Raw genomic sequence first — 19408 nt, forward strand, 5'->3', positions numbered from 1 at the left:
GAGAATATTGTTATATCATCACAGTAAAACACTTCTTTTTAAAATTTTAATATCTGGGTCATTTCTTATTCTATTTCTATTTTAAAGCATGTTTAATTCTTATTAAATTCTGTTCCTATGACAGAAAGTAAAGTACAGGATATGGGGGGGTGTAGAAATGGGGAGTTAATACATAATGGGTGCAAGGTCTCTATTTGGGGTGATGGAAAGGTTTTGGTAATGGATGGTGGCAACGGTAGCACAATACGTGAATGTAATTAATGCCACTGAATTATATGCTTGGGAGTGGTTGAGATGGAAAATTTTATGTTGTATATCTGCTACCACAATTTAAGAAAAAAGAGAGAGAGAGACACTAAAGAGACAATGACAAATGTAATCCATGATCCTGAACTGAATCTTATAATGGAGGAGAAAATGTCCAAAAGAACATTATTGGGACAACTGAAAAAATTGGAAGATAGTCTCTATGCTTTATGTTAAATGTCAAGTTTCTTGAACTTGATAACTGTCCTTAAGTTAATAAGGGAATATCCTTGTTCTTAGGAAATATACATGGAAGTATTAAAAGGTAAAGGAGCATGATGTATGCAACCTATTCTCAAAATGCTTAGAAAATAAATACATGGATGAATGACTGGATGGACAAATAGATGCATTGTTATAAAAAATGTGGCAAAATTTTAAAAATTGATAAATCTGGATATCTATGCAGGATGTGTATTGGAGATTGCTATTGTTTTTGCTATTATATTTGCAACTTTCATGTAAGTTTGAAATTATATCAAAATGAAAAGTTATTTTAAAAAAATCTAAGTATTGCTTTTTTTGAGCAGTTTTATTGAGATATATTTACATAGAATCTATCCAAACTGTGCAATAAATGGTTCACAGAATCATCACATAGGTGTGCATTCATCACCACAATCTTAGAACTTTTTCTAAAGGTTACTTTTTAACCTTTCATATTGTGAAATTAAACATACATACAGAGAAGAATACAAAAGAAAAATATGCATTTTAATGATTTTCAACAAGTAAACAACCAAGTAACCATACCCAGTATCAGCAGCCCAAAGACCCCTCCTAACCCTCCTCAATTCTTTCTTGATCCCAGAGAAAAGCACTACCCTTTTATGGTAATTACACTCATTCTTGCTTGCTATTCTTTATATCCTTTTACCACTTCAGCATGAATTTCTAAAAATTATATTTTAGTTTTGTCAATGTTTTCATTTTTACTTTTTATAAACAGAATCATACAATAGGTACTTTTTTGTGTCTAGCATCTTTCACTTAAAGTAGTTAGTGAGATACAACTTCAGTGCTGCCTGTAGCAGTAGTTTGTTATTTTCACTAATGCTTATTATTCCATTTCATGCATACCCCAAAATTTATGTATCCATCCACCTGATAAAGGACATTTGGAATTTTTTTGGTATTTGTTTATTATGAACAATGCTGCCTCAACATTCTTTTACATGCTTTTTATTTTGCATGTATTTGTGTTCATATACCTGAGAGAAGAAATGTCAGGTTATAAAGTATACACATGTTCAAGTTAAGTAAAAATGTCAAAAAGGTTTTCAAAGTAGGTGTCACAATATGAACCCCCTCCTGCAGTGTATAAACATTCCATTTGTTCCACATTTGTCAAAATTTGGTATTATCAGTCTTCTTAATTTTAGCCATTTGGGATATACAAAATCTTTGCTATTTATAAAATTATAAATAGATTCTCCTACTTTAAGAGTTTACATTTTATTCTCTTAATGATTTTTTTTAAGAACTGAATTTCTTAGTATTTCTATAGTCTAATTCATCAATCTTTCTCTTTATAATTAAGGATTTTTTGTGTCCTATTTAATACTGGAATCTTTGTTTTTCTCCTCACATTTGACACTACTCCCTTACCCAGGCTTAATTTTTGTATGTTGTGAAATACTTGTCAAGTTTAATATTTTTTATTCCTATGTGTGAGTCCAATTTTTCCAGGACTATTTATTGAAAATCCTTTTTCCCAGAGCTCTGAAGGGCCTGACCCTTTTCATATGGTCTGTTCCTAGTTTCTGTATTCTAATCCTTGTGCTAATAAAACATGCCTAAATACTATAGTTGTATAATAAGTTTTGATAACCAGTAGAGCAACTCCTGCCATTTTTTAAAACTAAGACTGTGTTGGCTATAATTGTTCTTGCATTTCCATGTATATATTTTGGAAATTTCCCATCAAATTGTATGAAGAAACTTCTTGCAACTGTAATTTAAATTGCATTCAATAATTTAAATCAGTTGTGTGAGAATTGTAATCTTTATATTGTTATACATACCAATCTATGAAGATATATCTTCACTTACTTAGATCTTCATTTATTTCCCACAATATTTTGAATAGTCGTTTTAGAAGTTTTGTACTAATTTTTCTTCGATATTTGATGCTATTAGAAATAGTATTTTATTTGCTAGTATATAGAAAGGTAGTTGATGAGTTTTTCTCCAAGAATCTTGCTGAACTCATTTATTAATTTGAATATTTTTCCCTATACATTCTTTGAATTTTTTACCTACATTATTAATTTATTAATTCCTTTCAAATCATTATGCATTTTATTTCTTTTTCTTTTCTTATTCATCTACTACTTCTTTCAGCGCAGTGTTGGATAATAAGTGCTTTTAGCTTGTTCCTATCTCAAAGTGAAAGTTTTAGTATTTTACTATCCCATGCAAAGCCTGTTGTAGAAGTTTGCATAGATAATTTTTACTTCTCCAATATAGGTAGGAGAATAGAATTATAGATTGGCTTCCATTGATCTGGTTTGAATAGCAAAATTATAACTCAGTATGAGTACCTGAATAAGGTCAGGGACATTTTAGACTTTGAAAAATTATATACAATAAGAATAATTTAATATAATACAGGATGTATCATGGCAAAATCATTACTTTATAGAGTGTTTTTATTTGTAACTATGAAGACAAAAATTTTCCTTAAAAAATGAAACTGTACTGTTGCTACTGTGGAATCAATATAATTGCAATCTTTGAAATCATGATTTCAGGTGGCTCAGCGTGTACATTACTTCTTGTACAGGAAATTAGGGATATAAAGCCAATTAAAACAAATGATAAAATCAATACAACTTTCAAGATAGTTTAAAAAGTTTAACATTCTATATATTATGTACATATGACTATATAGAGTGTGCCAGCTGCATCATTTTTACCAAAAATTTATAGGGATTGCATATTACAAACAGTTCCTTTAACCTAAGTTCATTAGGACCTGGTTCTTGATGATGCTCCAAAATCTGCTGCTATGCTAGGATAGCCAATAAGCACTCTTTCAGAAGGTAATGTAACAGTCAACCTAAATTGAACATATGTTTGCTAGATCCTGATATTGAACAATTCCCAAAAATATTAGTTATTGATTACCTAGTAGAAAAATAATGGCACTAAAGTGAAGATAAGACTTCAAGAATGATTGAGACATTTGCAGTTTTCCACAAAGTTATAATATATGTAATTTTTAAAATATGTGAGCTCTGGAGTCACATATTTGGGTTTGTGTCCTGTTCTAGCTCTTACTATCTGACTTTAAGTTGTTTAATCTCTTGGAGCCTCACTTTAAAATGGGCTTTATAGTAATGTTTATCTCGCTGGGTTGTAAGACTTACTAACACAATCCATGACAAATAATAAATACCTAGTAACTATTAGTACTGATTAATTATTAACAAATAAGAATGCAATAATGAATAGATAATTTTGTGATATACCTTCTGCCATAAAAGCCACTTAAAATTGTTGAAGTAAGTGTGTTTTCTGGATGGGATAGCATTTAAAAAAGAATTCTTTAAATAGTATGCTTTTTGAGGGTAAAGGACTTTAAGTACACCTGTACTCTGGCATATGTTATCTATTCAATGAAAAAAGAAAACATGTTCAACTATGTTTCATATTTTGTTGAATTCTCAGATATATGGCCTATGTTTTCCAAATTAATCATCATCTTTTACATGTTGTCTCTAACACACTTGAAAAAAGTAAATTTTATTTTAAAAGTTGACATCTAAAATGGAACCTTATATTAAAATCTGATAATATGTTACTGTGTTTCATTTAAATTGGAGACATAAAACTATAGTTTCAATTTTAACAATAACAAATGCTTTGGTGAATTTCAAAGTTTCTCATTTATTCAAAAAATTACATTTTTAAGTTATGTACTATACTGACATTTTGCCACTATGTGGAAAAGTTTTAAATTGAATAAAAGTAAAAAAGAGAGTATTTCACTTCTTGCCTTTGATCCATAAGAAATCCAATGGAGGTCAACGTGAGGATAATGAAGCAAACCCTCAGAAGGAGAGTGAGCTGTGAAAGTGCCTGTCAAACAAACACAGAGAACAATGGAGCGTTATCAGAAGGAACACTGCGATTTAAAGCTGACAAGGAAGACAGACCCAGACTTCGTTTTATATTTTAGCAATTGTTGCAGACTCTTCAAAAAAGTTGAATATCCCAAGGACATTCTGACTTTCCTTATGTCGTTTAGTTACCTTGTTGAACACTTGGTTAATGAATCAGACAATTCCAAAATAATGTTTCACTTCAAGTGTTCTCTCTAAAAATTACTCTATAAAGTTTTGATTTCATAATTCTTTGAAGTATATATGTTCTCACCTAGGAAGAAACACTCTCATTTTTATGAATAAGTACCATATTCCATTAGCTATTTTTGATATCACCGATTTGTTGTGATTTCAAACTGAAACCTTTCTGGAATACTGGCAGCCATAAAGTATTTAATGGAGAATGTGTTTATGAGTGAAAACATATGTATGAAAAAAATCACACATGCACACACATATTCAATGAAATCTGTGCATTTACAGGTACAGATCAAAAGCTATATTTTGAATTATTGCACAAAAAACTTATTTTCTAAGGTGGGGATTAAAAATTAATTATGCATTTTGTTTACATGTTAAAATTTAATAATAATGTTTTTGGGGCATCAACTGTCCAGCTATTACACTGTTTCTTTTTATATTCCCAACAACCATGCAGAATAGGCATCATTAAGTATGGTTTATATATTTAAAAAAATGAAATAAAACTAGAAATTAGAGGATTAAAAAATTTCCATCATCACACTGCCTATAAATGATGTCTCTGAAATTCAAAATCGGCCTGCCTGACCAGGAAGTGTGAAAGCGGCAGAAATTCTAGGAATAACAGACTTAAAGGGGCCAGTGGCAGAGAACTAAGTGGAGGTTAAGTAGTCTAAGTTTAGAGGGAGATGAATACAGCTTCAGAAAGAAAGTGGATCAGTAAAGGCAAGGGGTTATATCTCAAGACTCTCTTAAGATAAGATTTTACATGCTAAAAAAAAAGTCAATATTGACATATTCTTTTCTTTTTCCAAAATGTAAGAACTGTCTAGGTAGTTACTATTGCAAAATACAAACAGGGAATGACTTAGAATGAGCATTTTATAGAATTTCAAATAAGAACAAACAAAATAAATATATAAAAACTGAAAATATATTGACTAAAACATATAATGAATACATTTCAATGATAAGTAGTTTCTACAAATATTTGTAGGGAATAAAAGCAAAAATATATGCATTTTTAAAGTTTTAACTAAATACTGATAGCTTAGATATGTTACAGTCACATGTTAAATGATAGTTGCAAGTGCATTAAAAAATGGATGTACACCAGCCAAGAGAGAGTAATAAGGGCAGGATTTACCCTCCCCACAAAACAACTAAAACAAAACAAAACAAAACAAAACAAAAGGACAAAATTGGTTTTCAAGCCATTGAACACCAGGCAACAAAGGACAGTGATCCTGGAAAGGGAATACAGATGAAGTAAGCCCTGCTACTGCCCCCACAGCCTACTAACTTGACACTCTTAAAAGAACTGCCTGAGGGTCAATTTGAGGGATATTAATGATATGAAGATACATTTAATTTCACACATTATTTTCATTATTTGATGTAAATAACATTTTTTTAATTTTTTCTTTAGAAGTAATTGCAAACTTACAGGACGGTTGCAAAAACAATACAAACCCCTACAGAAAACTCCAGCACACTTACCCCCCAGATACCTAGAGCCATCAATTTTAATATGTTGCTATCTTTGCCGTATCTTCATTTCTTCATTTTTAAATGTGCAATTTATTACTTTATTATTACATTTCAATGTCGTGGATAAAATTATATTTTTCATAGTAATTAAACAATGATCACTTTTCTAAGTTTCTAAAGCTATGGTTATTAGATAGGAAGATATTGCTAACTATGCTACCTTTACTACACATTTACCAATTTCATTCATGGACTTCCATTATAATTGATTCTCATTTTGGTTCACATTTCTTTTTCTCATATTACATCAGTTACCACCTAAAAACTGTAGGAAATTAAATTAAACCCCGATGACTGCATGAGAAGACAATGGTGGTGCACTGACTACTGACTTAAGAGGTTTCATAATGCAGGGCCAGCACTAGATCTAATTTGTACAAGTAGCAGCCTATGTTTTGAGACTGGAACTAAATGTTTTCATTTTTTCAAAGTGGCTGTTAAAATATGTTAACATGATAATATTAGTTCCAAAATTATAGTGCCCGGAGTGTTTTGCAGAGTACAGCATCCAGGAGAATTCAAACTGTAAAAATGTGCTTCCAAATCTATATTGGATATACTCAGATGCCTGAGTGAAATATATCATCGAAGTAATCTGTGTTAAAACACATCTACAGTTAACAGTATCACACACTGTACAAGACTTTGTTAAATATTCAAACTGTTTTGCGTGTGTCTGTTTTTTAAAAGGATAGTTTTGCCTTTTCAGTTTTACTTTGGACACATACTAGTGCAGTCTACATTATCATTTCAAATGTGTACTCTTGCTATCACCCCATGAAGTGGACCCTTCAGCTGCAGAATTGATTTCCCAAGAATTACCAAACCAAAATCAACATGAAAGTCTGTGGGCCACATCACTAAACTAAACATGATATAGTTAAATGTATGCATTGCAAGTTTCAGTAAGAAAAGAATGTGCCTCTTACACCTTTGTGGTGGCATCAAATTGCTTTTTTGACTCTCAAAATTATTTATACAGAACTTGCACACATAGAATAAATAAGTATTTATCTACTCTGGTATATGCATAAATGGGAAAGGCTGTAGGACCACAGCAGGATCCCCAACTACAAACTGGCCATAACTTTTCTATGTGATTATTGGCTGCAGTGAATCTGGAAAAAAAAATATTGCTGTTGGATTTTAATGTCTTTGTATATTTTAAATATCCCTGACACCTAGAAATGCACTATAGAATTTTGCTAATAAGCAACCTTTCTTCCTAGTCACACAGCATGTTTTTAGTGAAGAAAACGTGTGGGAAACAAGCAAATGCACCTTTCAAAATTAATTTGTGTCAGGAATGACGCTGTCTCCAACTCTACTTTCAATATGAAAAGGGTTTCACCACTTAATTTTTGTCTGTATATCTACCTAAGTTTCTCATATTTTTTAATGGAAATTGAATAATTTTGTGAAATCTTTGCTATAAGTCATATCTTTTAATATACGTGGTGTCTAGGCTACGTTTTTACCCACTCACAGATGCCCTGACATTCAAGTCTCTTGGTGAATTCAACATTAAGGATTTTTATTTCAAAATTAAAATTGAGGTTCACAGAACTTAAAAGGTGTAAATTTTCATTTTCATTTCTATTAATTAGTTAAATTTATTTAGGGATTTTATTTTGCACAATTGATAAAAAAATCAATAATACAAAATGTACTCAGCTTTGATCAGTATTTTCAGAGTTGGATATTTAGATGCAGCAGACCTAACTCTCCTTTGACCTCATTCGATTATCTAAACTATTAACACATGCACATTCTAGTCATATTTTGTGTGGCCAACTTAATGTTGTTAAATAATCAGAATATCAGTGATGGGTAATTATCCAGGACTTGAAGATATGATTATGAGTCCTTAGGTAGACAACTAAGTCTAACCATTTTGGTAGCTTAATGTCTACATGTGCACTGCTTAGAGCAATGCATCGTGCTCCTATTATGAAAAGCTTGCTCTTGAAATAATCCCTTGAATTCAAAATTTTTCTCTTTCAGGGTAAAATTTAAAAAAGCTGTTACAATGTGGAATTGGTTTCATTAGTTGTAGCACGTATATAAGAGAACAAACGGTAAGTGAGTATTTTTCCAACCATTATATTCTCAAGATATTTCTGGTCACATCTTTTCCTAGTTCCTATTTTCACTGCATAAAATGGAAAGTAAAATTGAAATACTGTAATCATTTTCTGCTACAAACAAGAAGTCCATTTCATGTTTCTCTCTAGCTTTTGTTTTTAATAGTATGTAGACAGAAAACACGTGTGAGTTTGTCTATCATTCAAATTTGGAGTCACTGTATGTAGTATTGTACGGTTACTAACTTTAAATGCAAAAACACAAATAAATATGGACAACATCAATCAGTAAAGTCTTTAAATAATGTTAAAAATTAATATGGCTTTTTTCAATATATTATCCAGAAATCTCTAAAAACTTCCTGTAAACTGTTTTATTTAGCAGAAGCATTGTAGCATACATTATTGGTTGCCCACTCAGCAACTATCTTTCATTTCTTCTGCATTATTACTACCCTTATTTTGTCCAGGTATGGGGTAGGAATGTGCTCAGAGGAGAACCCTCTCTACCCTGGGGGCATGACTCATGCTTGGTATAATTCATTCATGGTTAATTCATAAGTTTGTGCTAGTTATTGGCTTAGCATGAACACGTGAGTTAATTTTGAACAATGAGACATGAATGGAAGTTTGCTGGGGAGAACTCTGGGAACTTTTGAACTCAATATATAAACCACATGGAACATATGGAATTGTTACAGAGGAATTATTATATTGGGAATATTATACTGGTATCTAATCATTGAAAATAATCCCATAGGATATATTATATTGAAATTGCCATATTGGCATCTAATAAAAATAATCCCATAGGATTTATGCACTGGAATTATTAACAATAATCCTACAGCAGATCCATTTTTCTGCACATATTATTTATTAATTTCTATTACTGATGGGAGTTGTTGTGGGCAGATTAAAACCTATCAATAGCTGTTCTTGTTTCTTAAAAAAACTAAACTATCTTGCCTGAATTCACTGCCTGTAATTCAGTTACACTTTTTTTCTGGATGCTTGCTTCATTTTATTTTTTAGACTTTGTCACAATATTCTTCATGTCTGGAGAAAACTTTTCTATCATATTTTTTATCTCATCTTTCAGCATCATGTAATGGGAAACTTTTTTGCTTTATCTTTTTTAACACACTAATCCCCTCTTCAGTTGTCTTCAGATTGCTATTTAAGTCACTGAGTTCCTCATCTCAGTTATATTTATGTTTTCTAGAAGTTCACTTTAAATTATTTTCTAAATATGCCTCATCCTTTTTGACGAGACTTTTTTTCTTGATTCTTTGTAATTTCTTAATTTCTTTTAAATTTCAACTTCTGTTTCTTTCAAAACATATTAAATTTACTTAATTTATATTTTGCTTACATTAATTTCCAATATCTTCTGTCTTTGAGCTTTCATTCTTTTTTTTTTTTTTTTTTCTTTTCTGATGCATGTTTTGTGATTTTTAACGCCAAGTTCCTAATCATTGAGACTTCATCGGTGGGAATACTCAGAGACTTGAGTTGAAGGGGGTTGCTTTAGGCACAACCTGAACATGATTCTTTAAGACCCCTGAGGCATAATCTGAGACCACTTTAACTTTTCTTGGCTTGGGTTTATCAAGCCCTTAAATAGTATAATTTCTGGACACAAATCTGCATCAGGTATGATTTGCAGTTAAAAATTCTCAGGGAAGACTTTTTCTTTTTCCTGTTTCTTCAAAGCCAAGTCTGGAACAGGTAAGTTTCTTTCACATGATTTTGTTTTTCTCTTTTCTTTTTTATTCCCATTCACTGAGGGTTTTCCCTTTTGATTGCAGTTGTTTTATTTGAGGTCCTTTATCTGACTGACCACTTGTGAAGCCTCATCTTTGCCTCTTTAGTGTCTTGATCAACAGGTTCTGTCAGATGCCCTGGGACAGCTGTCAGGATTAGCACTCAGTAACTCATTTTTTCATAACAAATTAAACAAACCTTACATTGAAAACTCCTTGAAGTCATTCTATCAGGCTACTGTCTAAGTGAAGGTAGGTGTGTTGAAATCAATGTAAAGTATGCTTTCCCTGACACATTCAATTCTGACTTCTGGCTTACATTTATAGTAAATGCTGTGAAATTTATTTCTGGCAAATCATTTCATATCTATCATTTAGGCCAATACCATACCACTGACTGGCATTCCATATAGCAATGCTTTGGATATAATTAATTCTTCACATTTAGTAGTCTGGAGAAATTAATTTACCTATGTTATTAATATAACATATTAAAAATAAATATCCCAATAAAATGTGGGATATTTCCAAAATTAAAGACAAAAATTACAGAAGAAAAAGAACACAGTCATAATTTGGGAGCTTGTTTTCATTTTCAAATCAAGTTACAGATAATTTTCTCACACTCTACTGTAAATTAATATCACTTACAGCTTTATCTGCAAAGGTATCTTCATAAAATGCCAGCATCAGAGCAAACTGTACAACTCCGTATATCTTTAATAGTTGAGAGGCTGAAGATAAGAAGGCCACTTCTTTCCCTGTGACCTAGGTAGACAAGAAAGAAGCCATTTTTTCTGTTGCTGAGTGACATATTCCTGTTATTGAAATTTGTTCTAAGTGAGTAAGAGACATGCAAAAAGAAATTGAAGAATTTACTATGCTGCCTCAAAAATAACTCTAGCATTCTTTATTTGGTTAGGAAAATGTCTAAAAGCTAGGAGACTTCTTTTTGATCTCAGAAGCATTAGGTTTCCGATTTAGCCTACCTTAAATAGCCCTGTATGAATTGATTCAGCAAGATGTATTGATGATAAAAATCACCAAAATGAATAGGCTGGAGCTTTCCCCACCTGCAAAAATGCCTTGAATTTACATGAAGGCAGCATATATGTAGACTGGCTGTAGATTTCACAAATATGAAATTAATCCCCACCACCACCAATCCTATGAACTCGATTTACCTCTGGGATTTCTTCACTCAGTCCAAGTCTTGGTTTACCTGGACCCCAGCCTGGTCCTTTAACTATGACAGAAAACTTATTGAAGAATCCAGGTGTGGCCCAGAATGTAGTCCAAATGTAAAATAAATGGTGAAACTAGGAAGAATAAAAATATAGCTTATTTAACATAAGACAAAATCCAAAACAAAAAGATTAAATACAACAAATCATGTGTTTTATTTCATTGTTTGGGGTGTAATTTACATATTTCTTGAATATTCATTTTGTATAGTTAGGTTAGTGTATATTAATATGCATTGTATTCCAAATTATAATCCATTCTATGCATTCTATGTACCTTTAAGGTTAAGTGTGTTTTTGTCAATATTTCTGAAGCTCAACAAAATTTTATCTGTGAAAGTAAAAAGTAGGGAAATTGTTTGCAAAATTAACAAAGTAGAAAAAAAGAATTAAGAAACTTGGCTTCCAATGGGATTAATTAGAAACTTGTGCGTTCAATGTTCGTTGCCTAATGATGCCTTTTCTTTTTTTTTTTTTATCTTCATTTTATTGAGATATATTCACATACCACGCAGTCATACAAAACAAATCGTACTTTCGATTGTTCACAGTACCATTACATAGTTGTACATTCATCACCTAAATCAATCTCTGACACCTTCATTAGCACACACACAAAAATAACAAGAATAATAATTAGAGTGAAAAAGAGCAATTGAAGTAAAAAAGAACACTGGGTACCTTTGTCTGTTTGTTTCTTTCCCCTATTTTTCTACTCATCCATCCATAAACTAGACAAAGTGGAGTGTGGTCCTTATGGCTTTCCCAATCCCATTGTCACCCCTCATAAGCTACATTTTTATACAACTGTCTTTGAGATTCATGGGTTTTGGGCTGTAATTTGATAGTTTCAGGTATCCACCAGCAGCTACCCCAATTCTTTAGAACCTAAAAAGGGTTGTCTAAAGTGTGCGTAAGAGTGCCCACCAGAGTGATCTCTCGGCTCCTTTTGGATTCTCTCTGCCACTGAAGCTTATTTCATTTCCTTTCACATCCCCCTTTTGGTCAAGAAGATGTTCTCCGTCCCACGATGCCGGGTCTACATTCCTCCCCGGGAGTCATATTCCATGTTGCCAGGGAGATTCACTCCCCTGGGTGTCTGATCCCACGTAGGGGGGAGGGCAGTGATTTCACCTTTCAAGTTGGCTTAGCTAGAGAGACAGGGCCACATCTGAGCAGCAAAGAGGCATTCGGGAGGAGGCTCTTAGGCACAATTATAGGGAGGCCTAGCCTCTCCTTTGCAGCAACCGTCTTCCCAAGGGTAAAACCTATGGTAGAGTGCTCAACCCATCAAACCACCAGTCCCCTATGTCTGTGGTCATGTTAGCAACCATCGAGGTGGGGTAGGCGAATACCCCTGCATTCTCCACAGGCTCCTCAAGGGGGCACTACATCTTTTTTTTTCCTTGTTTTTCTTTTTTTTTTTTTTAACTTTCCCTTCTTTTTTAAATCAACTGTATGAAAAAAAAGTTAAAAAGAAAACAAACATACAATAAAAGAACATTGCAAAGAGACCATAACAAGAGAGTAAGAAAAAGACAACTAACCTAAGATAACTGCTTAACTTCCAACATGTTCCTACTTTACCCCAAGAAAGTTACCTAATATAGCAACATTTCTGTGAACTTGTTCCTACTATATCCATCAGAAATTAACAGACCATAGTCATTCCTGGGCATCCCCAGAACGTTAAATAGCTTATCTGTTCTTCTTGGATTATTGTTCCCCCTTCCTTAATTGTTCTCTGTTGCTAGTTCCCCTACATTCTACATTATAAACCATTTCTTTTACATTTTTGAAAGTTCACATTAGTGGTAGCATATAATATTTCTCTTTTTGTGCCTGGCTTATTTCGCTCAGCATTATGTCTTCAAGGTTCATCCATGTTGTCATATGTTTCACGAGATCGTTACTTCTTACTGCCGTGTAGTATTCCATCGTGTGTATATACCACATTTTATTTATCCACTCATCTGTTGAAGGACATTTGGGTTGTTTCCATCTCTTGGCAATTGTGAATAATGCTGCTATGAACATTGGCGTGCCGATATCTGTTCGTGTCACTGCTTTCCGATCTTCCGGGTATATACCGAGAAGTGCAATCGCTGGATCAAATGGTAACTCTATATCTAGTTTTCTAAGGAACTGCCAGACTGACTTCCAGAGTGGCTGAACCATTATACAGTCCCACCAACAATGAATAAGAGTTCCAATTTCTCCACATCCCCTCTAACATTTGTAGTCTCCTGTTTGTTTAATGGCAGCCATTCTAACCGGTGTTAGATGGTATCTCATTGTGGTCTTAATTTGCATCTCTCTAATAGCTAGTGAAGCTGAACATTTTTTCATGTGTTTCTTGGCCATTTGTATTTCCTCTTCAGAGAACTGTCTTTTCATATCTTTTGCCCATTTCATAATTGGGCTGTCTGTACTATTGTCATTGAGTTGTAGGGTTTCTTTATATATGCAAGATATCAGTCTTTTGTCAGATACATGGTTTCCAAAAATTTTTTCCCATTGAGTTGGCTGCCTCTTTACCTTTTTGAGAAATTCCTTTGAGGTGCAGAAACTTCTAAGCTTGAGGAGTTCCCATTTATCTATTTTCTCTTTTGTTGCTTGTGCTTTGGGTGTAAAGTCTAGGAAGTGGCCGCCTAATACAAGGTCCTGAAGATGTATTCCTACATTATCTTCTAGGAGTTTTATGGTACTTTCTTTTATATTGAGATCTTTGGTCCATTTTGAGTTAATTTTTGTGTAGGGGGTGAGGTAGGGGTCCTCTTTCATTCTTTTGGATATGGATATCCAACTCTCCCAGCCCCATTTGTTGAAAAGACCATTATGGCTCAGTTCAGTGACTTTGGGGGCCTTATCAAAGATCAGTCGGCCATAGATCTGAGGGTCTATCTCTCAATTCTCAATTCGATTCCATTGATCTATATGTCTATCTTTGTGCCAGTACCATGCTGTTTTGGCAACTGCGGCTTTATAATAAGCTTCAAAGTCAGGGAGTGTAAGTCCTCCCACTTCGTTTTTCTTTTTTAGAGTGTCTTTAGCAACTCGAGGCATCTTCCCTTTCCAAATAAATTTGATAACTAGCTTTTCCAAGTCTGCAAAGTAGGTTGTTGGAATTTTGATTGGGATTGCATTGAATCTGTAGATGAGTTTGGGTAGAATTGACATCTTAATGACATTTAGTCTTCCTATCCATGAACATGGAATATTTTTCCATCTTTTAAGGTCCCCTTCTATTTCTTTTAGTAGAGTTATGTAGTTTTCTTTGTATAGGTCTTTTACATCTTTGGTTAAGTTTATTCCTAGGTACTTGATTTTTTTAGTTGCTATTGAAAATGGTATCTTTTTCTTGAGTGTCTCTTCAGTTTGTTCATTTCTAGCATATAGAAACATTACTGACTTATGTGCATTAATCTTGTATCCCGCTACTTTGCTAAATTTGTTTATTAGCCCTAGTAGCTGTATCGTCGATTTCTCAGGGTTTTCTAGATATAAGATCATATCATCTGCAAACAATGACAGTTTTACTTCTTCTTTTCCAATTTAGATGCCTTTTATTTCTTTGTCTTGCTGGATTGCCCTGGCTAGCACTTCCAGCACAATGTTGAATAACAGTGGTGACAGCGGGCATCCTTGTCTTGTTCCTGATCTTAGAGGGAAGGCTTTCAGTCTCTCACCATTGAGTACTATGCTGGCTGTGGGTTTTTCATATATGCTCTTTATCATGTTGAGGAAGTTTCCTTCAATTCCTACCTTTTGAAGTGTTTTTATCAAAAACGGATGTTGGATTTTGTCAAATGCTTTTTCAGCATCTATTGAGATGATCAATTGATTTTTCCCTTTTGACTTGTTAATGTGTTGTAATACATCGATTGATTTTCTTATGTTGAACCATCCTTGCATGCCTGGAATGAACCCCACTTGGTCATGGTGTATGATTTTTTTAATGTGTCTTTGGATTCGATTTGCAAGTATTTTGTTGAGGATTTTTGCATCTATATTCATTAGGGAGATTGGCCGGTAGTTTTCCTTTTTTGTAGCATCTTTGCTTGGTTTGGGTATTAGATTGATGTTAGCTTCATAGAATGAGTTAGGTAGTGTTCCATTTTCTTCAATGTTTTGAAAGAGTTTGAGTAAGATTGGTGTCAGTTCTTTCTGGAAAGTTTGGTAGAATTCCCCTGTGAAGTCATCTGGCCCTGGGCATTTATTTGTGGGAAGATTTTTGATGACTGATTGGATCTCTTTGCTTGTGATGGGTTGGTTGAGGTCTTCTATTTCTTCTCTGGTCAGTCTAGGTTGTTCATATGTTTCCAGGAAATTGTCCATTTCTTCTACATTCTCCAATTTGTTGCCATACAGTTGTTCATAGTATCCTCTTATAATTTTTTTAATTTCTTCAGGATCTGCAGTTATGTCACCTTTTTCATTCATTATTTTGTTTATATGGGTCTTCTCTCTTTTTGATTTTGTCAGTCTAGCTAGGGGCTTGTCAATCTTGTTGATCTTCTCAAAGAACCAACTTTTGGTGATATTTATCCTCTCTATTGTTTTTTTGTTCTCTATGTCATTTTTTTCTGCTTTAATCCTTGTTATTTCTTTTCTTGTACTTGGTTTAGGATTGGTTTGCTGTTCATTTTCTAGCTTCTTCAGTTGATCCATTAGTTCTTTGATTTTGGCTCTTTCTTCCTTTTTAATATATGCGATTAGTGCTATAAATTTCCCCCTTAGCACTGCTTTTGCTGCATCCCATAGGTTTTGGTATGTTGTGTTCTCATTTTCATTCATCTCTATATATTTAGCAATTTCTCTTGCTATTTCTTCTTTAACCCACTGATTGTTTAGGAGTGTGTTGTTTAACCTCCAGGTATTTGTGAATTTGCTAAGTCTCTGATGCTTATTGACTTCTAATTGTATTCCATTGTGGTCAGAGAATGTGCTTTGAATAATTTCAATCTTTTTAAATTTATTGAGGCTTGTTTTATGTCCCAGCATATGATCTATTCTGGAGAAAGTTCCATGAGCACTAGAAAAGTATGTGTATCCTGGTGATTTGGGATGTAATGTCCTGTATATGTCTGTTAAATCTAATTCATTTATCAGATTGGTTAGGTTTTCAATTTCCTTATTGGTCTTCTGTCTGGTTGATCTATCTATAGGAGAGAGTGATGTGTTGAAGTCTCCCACAATTATTGTGGAAACATCAATTGCTTCCTTTAGTTTTGCCAGTGTTTCTCTCATGTATTTTGTGGCACCTTGATTGGGTGCATAGACATTTACGATTGTTATTTCTTCTTGCTGAATTGCCCCTTTTTTAGTATGTAGTGGCCTTCTTTGTCTCTCAAAACATCCCTGCATTTGAAGTCTATTTCATCTGAGATTAATATTGCTACATCTGCTGTCTTTTGGCTGTAGCTTGCATGAAATAATTTTTTTCCATCCTTTCACTTTCAGTTTCTTTGTGTCCCTGTGTCTGAGTCTCTTGTATGCAACATATTGATGGTTCATTTTTTTTGATCCATTCTGCGAATCTGTATCTTTTAATTGGGGAGTTGAATCCATTTACATTCAACGTTGTAACCGTGAAGGCATTTCTTGAATCAGCCATCTTATCCTTTGGTTTATGTTTGCCATATTTTTCCCTCTCTCTATTAATATCCTTTATTGTACCCATACCGAATCTCTTTAGTACTGAACCTTTCTCCAAGTCTCTCTGTCCTGTCTTTGTTTCTCTGTCTGTAGGGCTCCCTTTAGTATCTCCAGTAGGGCAGGTCTCTTGTTAGCAAATTCTCTCAGCATTTGTTTGTCTGTGAAAAATTTAAGCTCTCCCTCAAATTTGAAGGAGAGTTTTGCTGGATAAAGTATTCTTGGCTGGAAATTTTTCTCACTCAGAATTTTAAATATAGCGTGCCACTGCCTTCTTGCCTCCATGGTGGCTGCTGAGTAGTCACTACTTAGTCGTATGCTGTTTCCTTTGTATGTGGTGAATTGCTTTTCTCTTGCTGCTTTCAGAACTTGCTCCTTCTCTTCTGTGTTTGACAGTGTGATCAGAATATGTCTCGGAGTGGGTTTATTTGGATTTATTCTATTTGGAGTTCGCTGAGCATTTATGATTTGTGTATTTATGTTGTTTAGAAGATTTGGGAAGTTTTCCCCAACAATTTCTTTGAATACTCTTCCTAGACCTTTACCCTTTTCTTCCCCTTCTGGGACACCAATGAGTCTTATATTCGGACATTTCATATTATCTATCATATCCCTGAGGTCCATTTCGATTTTTTTCAATTTTTTTCCCCATTCTTTCTTTTATGCTTTCATTTTCCATTCTGTCATCTTCCAGGTCACTGATTCGTTGTTCAACTTCCTCTAGTCTTGTACTATGAGTGTCCAGAATCTTTTTAATTTGGTCAACAGTTTCTTTAATTTCCATAAGATCATCCATTTTTTTATTTAGTCTTGCAATATCTTCTTTATGCTCTTCTAGGGTCTTCTTGATTTCCTTTGTATCCCATACTGTGGTCTCATTGTTCATCTTTAGTTCTTTGAGTAGCTGCTCTAGGTGCTGTGTCTCTTCTGGTCTTCTGATTTGGGTGCTTGGGCTTGGGTTATCCATATCGTCTGGTTTTTTCATATGCTTTATAATTTTCTATTGTTTTTGGCCTCATGGCATTTGCTGAACTTGATAGGGTTCTTTTAGGATTTGTAGACCAACTGAAGTCCTTATCTCTAATTTATCAGATCTGCAGCTTCCTGGAGTACACTTTCTCTAACTAACCAGCAGGTGGCGTCCACGAGCCACCTGTTCTCCACAAGCCAGTTCTCCCCTGCTTAGCCTTTGTGGTGAGTGGGGGAGTGAGTCTTGTGGGGTCCAATTGGTGTACCAAGCTTGCGTGTGCAGTTGGTGTTGGCTGCCCTGTATATGGGGCATGTTTCTGGGCAGTCAGGGAGGGGGGGTGGCCTTAACAATCAAATCTCCCTGGTGATCCTAGAGTTTTAAAGCTGCTGCAATAGTCTAATCCTTCAGTTCAGTCCTGCCACAGTTTGTCTCTGCCACTGACCCACAAGTCCTTGTTATTGGCGTATGGCTCCTGAGACTTGCAAGTGGGCCCCTCTTCCAGGCTGTGCACCCCGGGTCCTCTGTTGAGGGGTGACTGTGCTATGTCACAGGTGAGTGCCATCCCCCCAGGGCAGTTCTGGGCTGCTGGGCTGTGTAGGGAGGCTCCCCGTCTGCTGAAATGATGGCTGAATGGGGCCTTGTTAATTCACACTGCTCCACCTTCCCAACTCTGGGACATTCAGCTGAGGTTGCAGGGAAGGCTAATGTCCAAGCCCAGTTTTGTGGTGTGTGCCTGTTATTTGAAACACTTCCGTCACACTGGGTTGTCTGGGGCAGCTCTGGGCTATGGGGCTGGTGATGGGCAGGAGTGTTTCCTGTCCACCAGGATGATGGCTGTGAGCGGACACCCCCCTTTTCTTGGGAAGTTGTGGTGTTTAGTGAATTTTCTCAGCCACTGGATTATTGCCTTTTGTCTCAGAGCTCTCTTAGTTCTGCTCTTGACTTGACGTGCCCAAATTGCAATTCTTTGAAGCTTTCTGTATTGGGCTTCTTAGAGTAATTGTTTTAGAAAAAGAAAAAAGGATTAAAAAAAAAGGGCCCTCCTCAGAGATCTAATGGGTTATTGAAATGCTAAGAGCCAAAGCAACCAGGGCCATTAAGGAAAGGTCCACAGGGCAGAGAGATCAGCTTTTCTTCGGGATTTGCATATGCGCCTCAGGGCCTGAGCTCTGCCCTTCCCCTTTCTATGTTCACCAGAACTCCAAAAATCCTCCGCTTTTATTTTGGAGTTTTTCGTGTTGTTTTTTTTCTATGCCTGTCTCCTCTCTGCTGGGCTGGCTGCTCTCAGATTCTCTGGTGTCTGGTCTCAGTCTATCTATGGTTGGAGTTTGGATCAGTAGAATGAGTTTCCGATAAGGGCTGCCACTGCAGTTCTCCCTTCTCCTTCCCGGAGCTGACAGCCCCTCCTCCCACGGGACTGAGCCTGGCAGGGAGGGGCGCGGGTCCCCTGGCCACAAAAAACTTACAGATTTCGCTGATCTCAGCAGTTCCACGTTTTCATGAGTGTTGTATGAAGTATGCC

The 19408-nt window shown here is 34.8% G+C and overlaps 1 protein-coding gene across 1 annotated transcript in view; it reads right to left on the bottom strand.

The window, feature by feature from the left end:
* Positions 1-19408, bottom strand: part of MEOX2 (mesenchyme homeobox 2) — a 492584-nt gene that overhangs the window by 143485 nt on the left and 329691 nt on the right. The window contains exons 11-13 of the mRNA XM_037836821.1: positions 11202-11336; positions 10669-10785; positions 4307-4389 (exon numbers count right to left, since the gene is read on the bottom strand). Of these exons, the coding sequence (XP_037692749.1) occupies positions 4307-4389; positions 10669-10785; positions 11202-11336 (335 nt within the window). The remainder of the gene's footprint in view (positions 1-4306; positions 4390-10668; positions 10786-11201; positions 11337-19408) is intronic.

The sequence above is a fragment of the Choloepus didactylus genome, chromosome 5, assembly GCF_015220235.1.
Source record: "Choloepus didactylus isolate mChoDid1 chromosome 5, mChoDid1.pri, whole genome shotgun sequence".
NCBI lineage: Eukaryota > Metazoa > Chordata > Mammalia > Pilosa > Megalonychidae > Choloepus > Choloepus didactylus.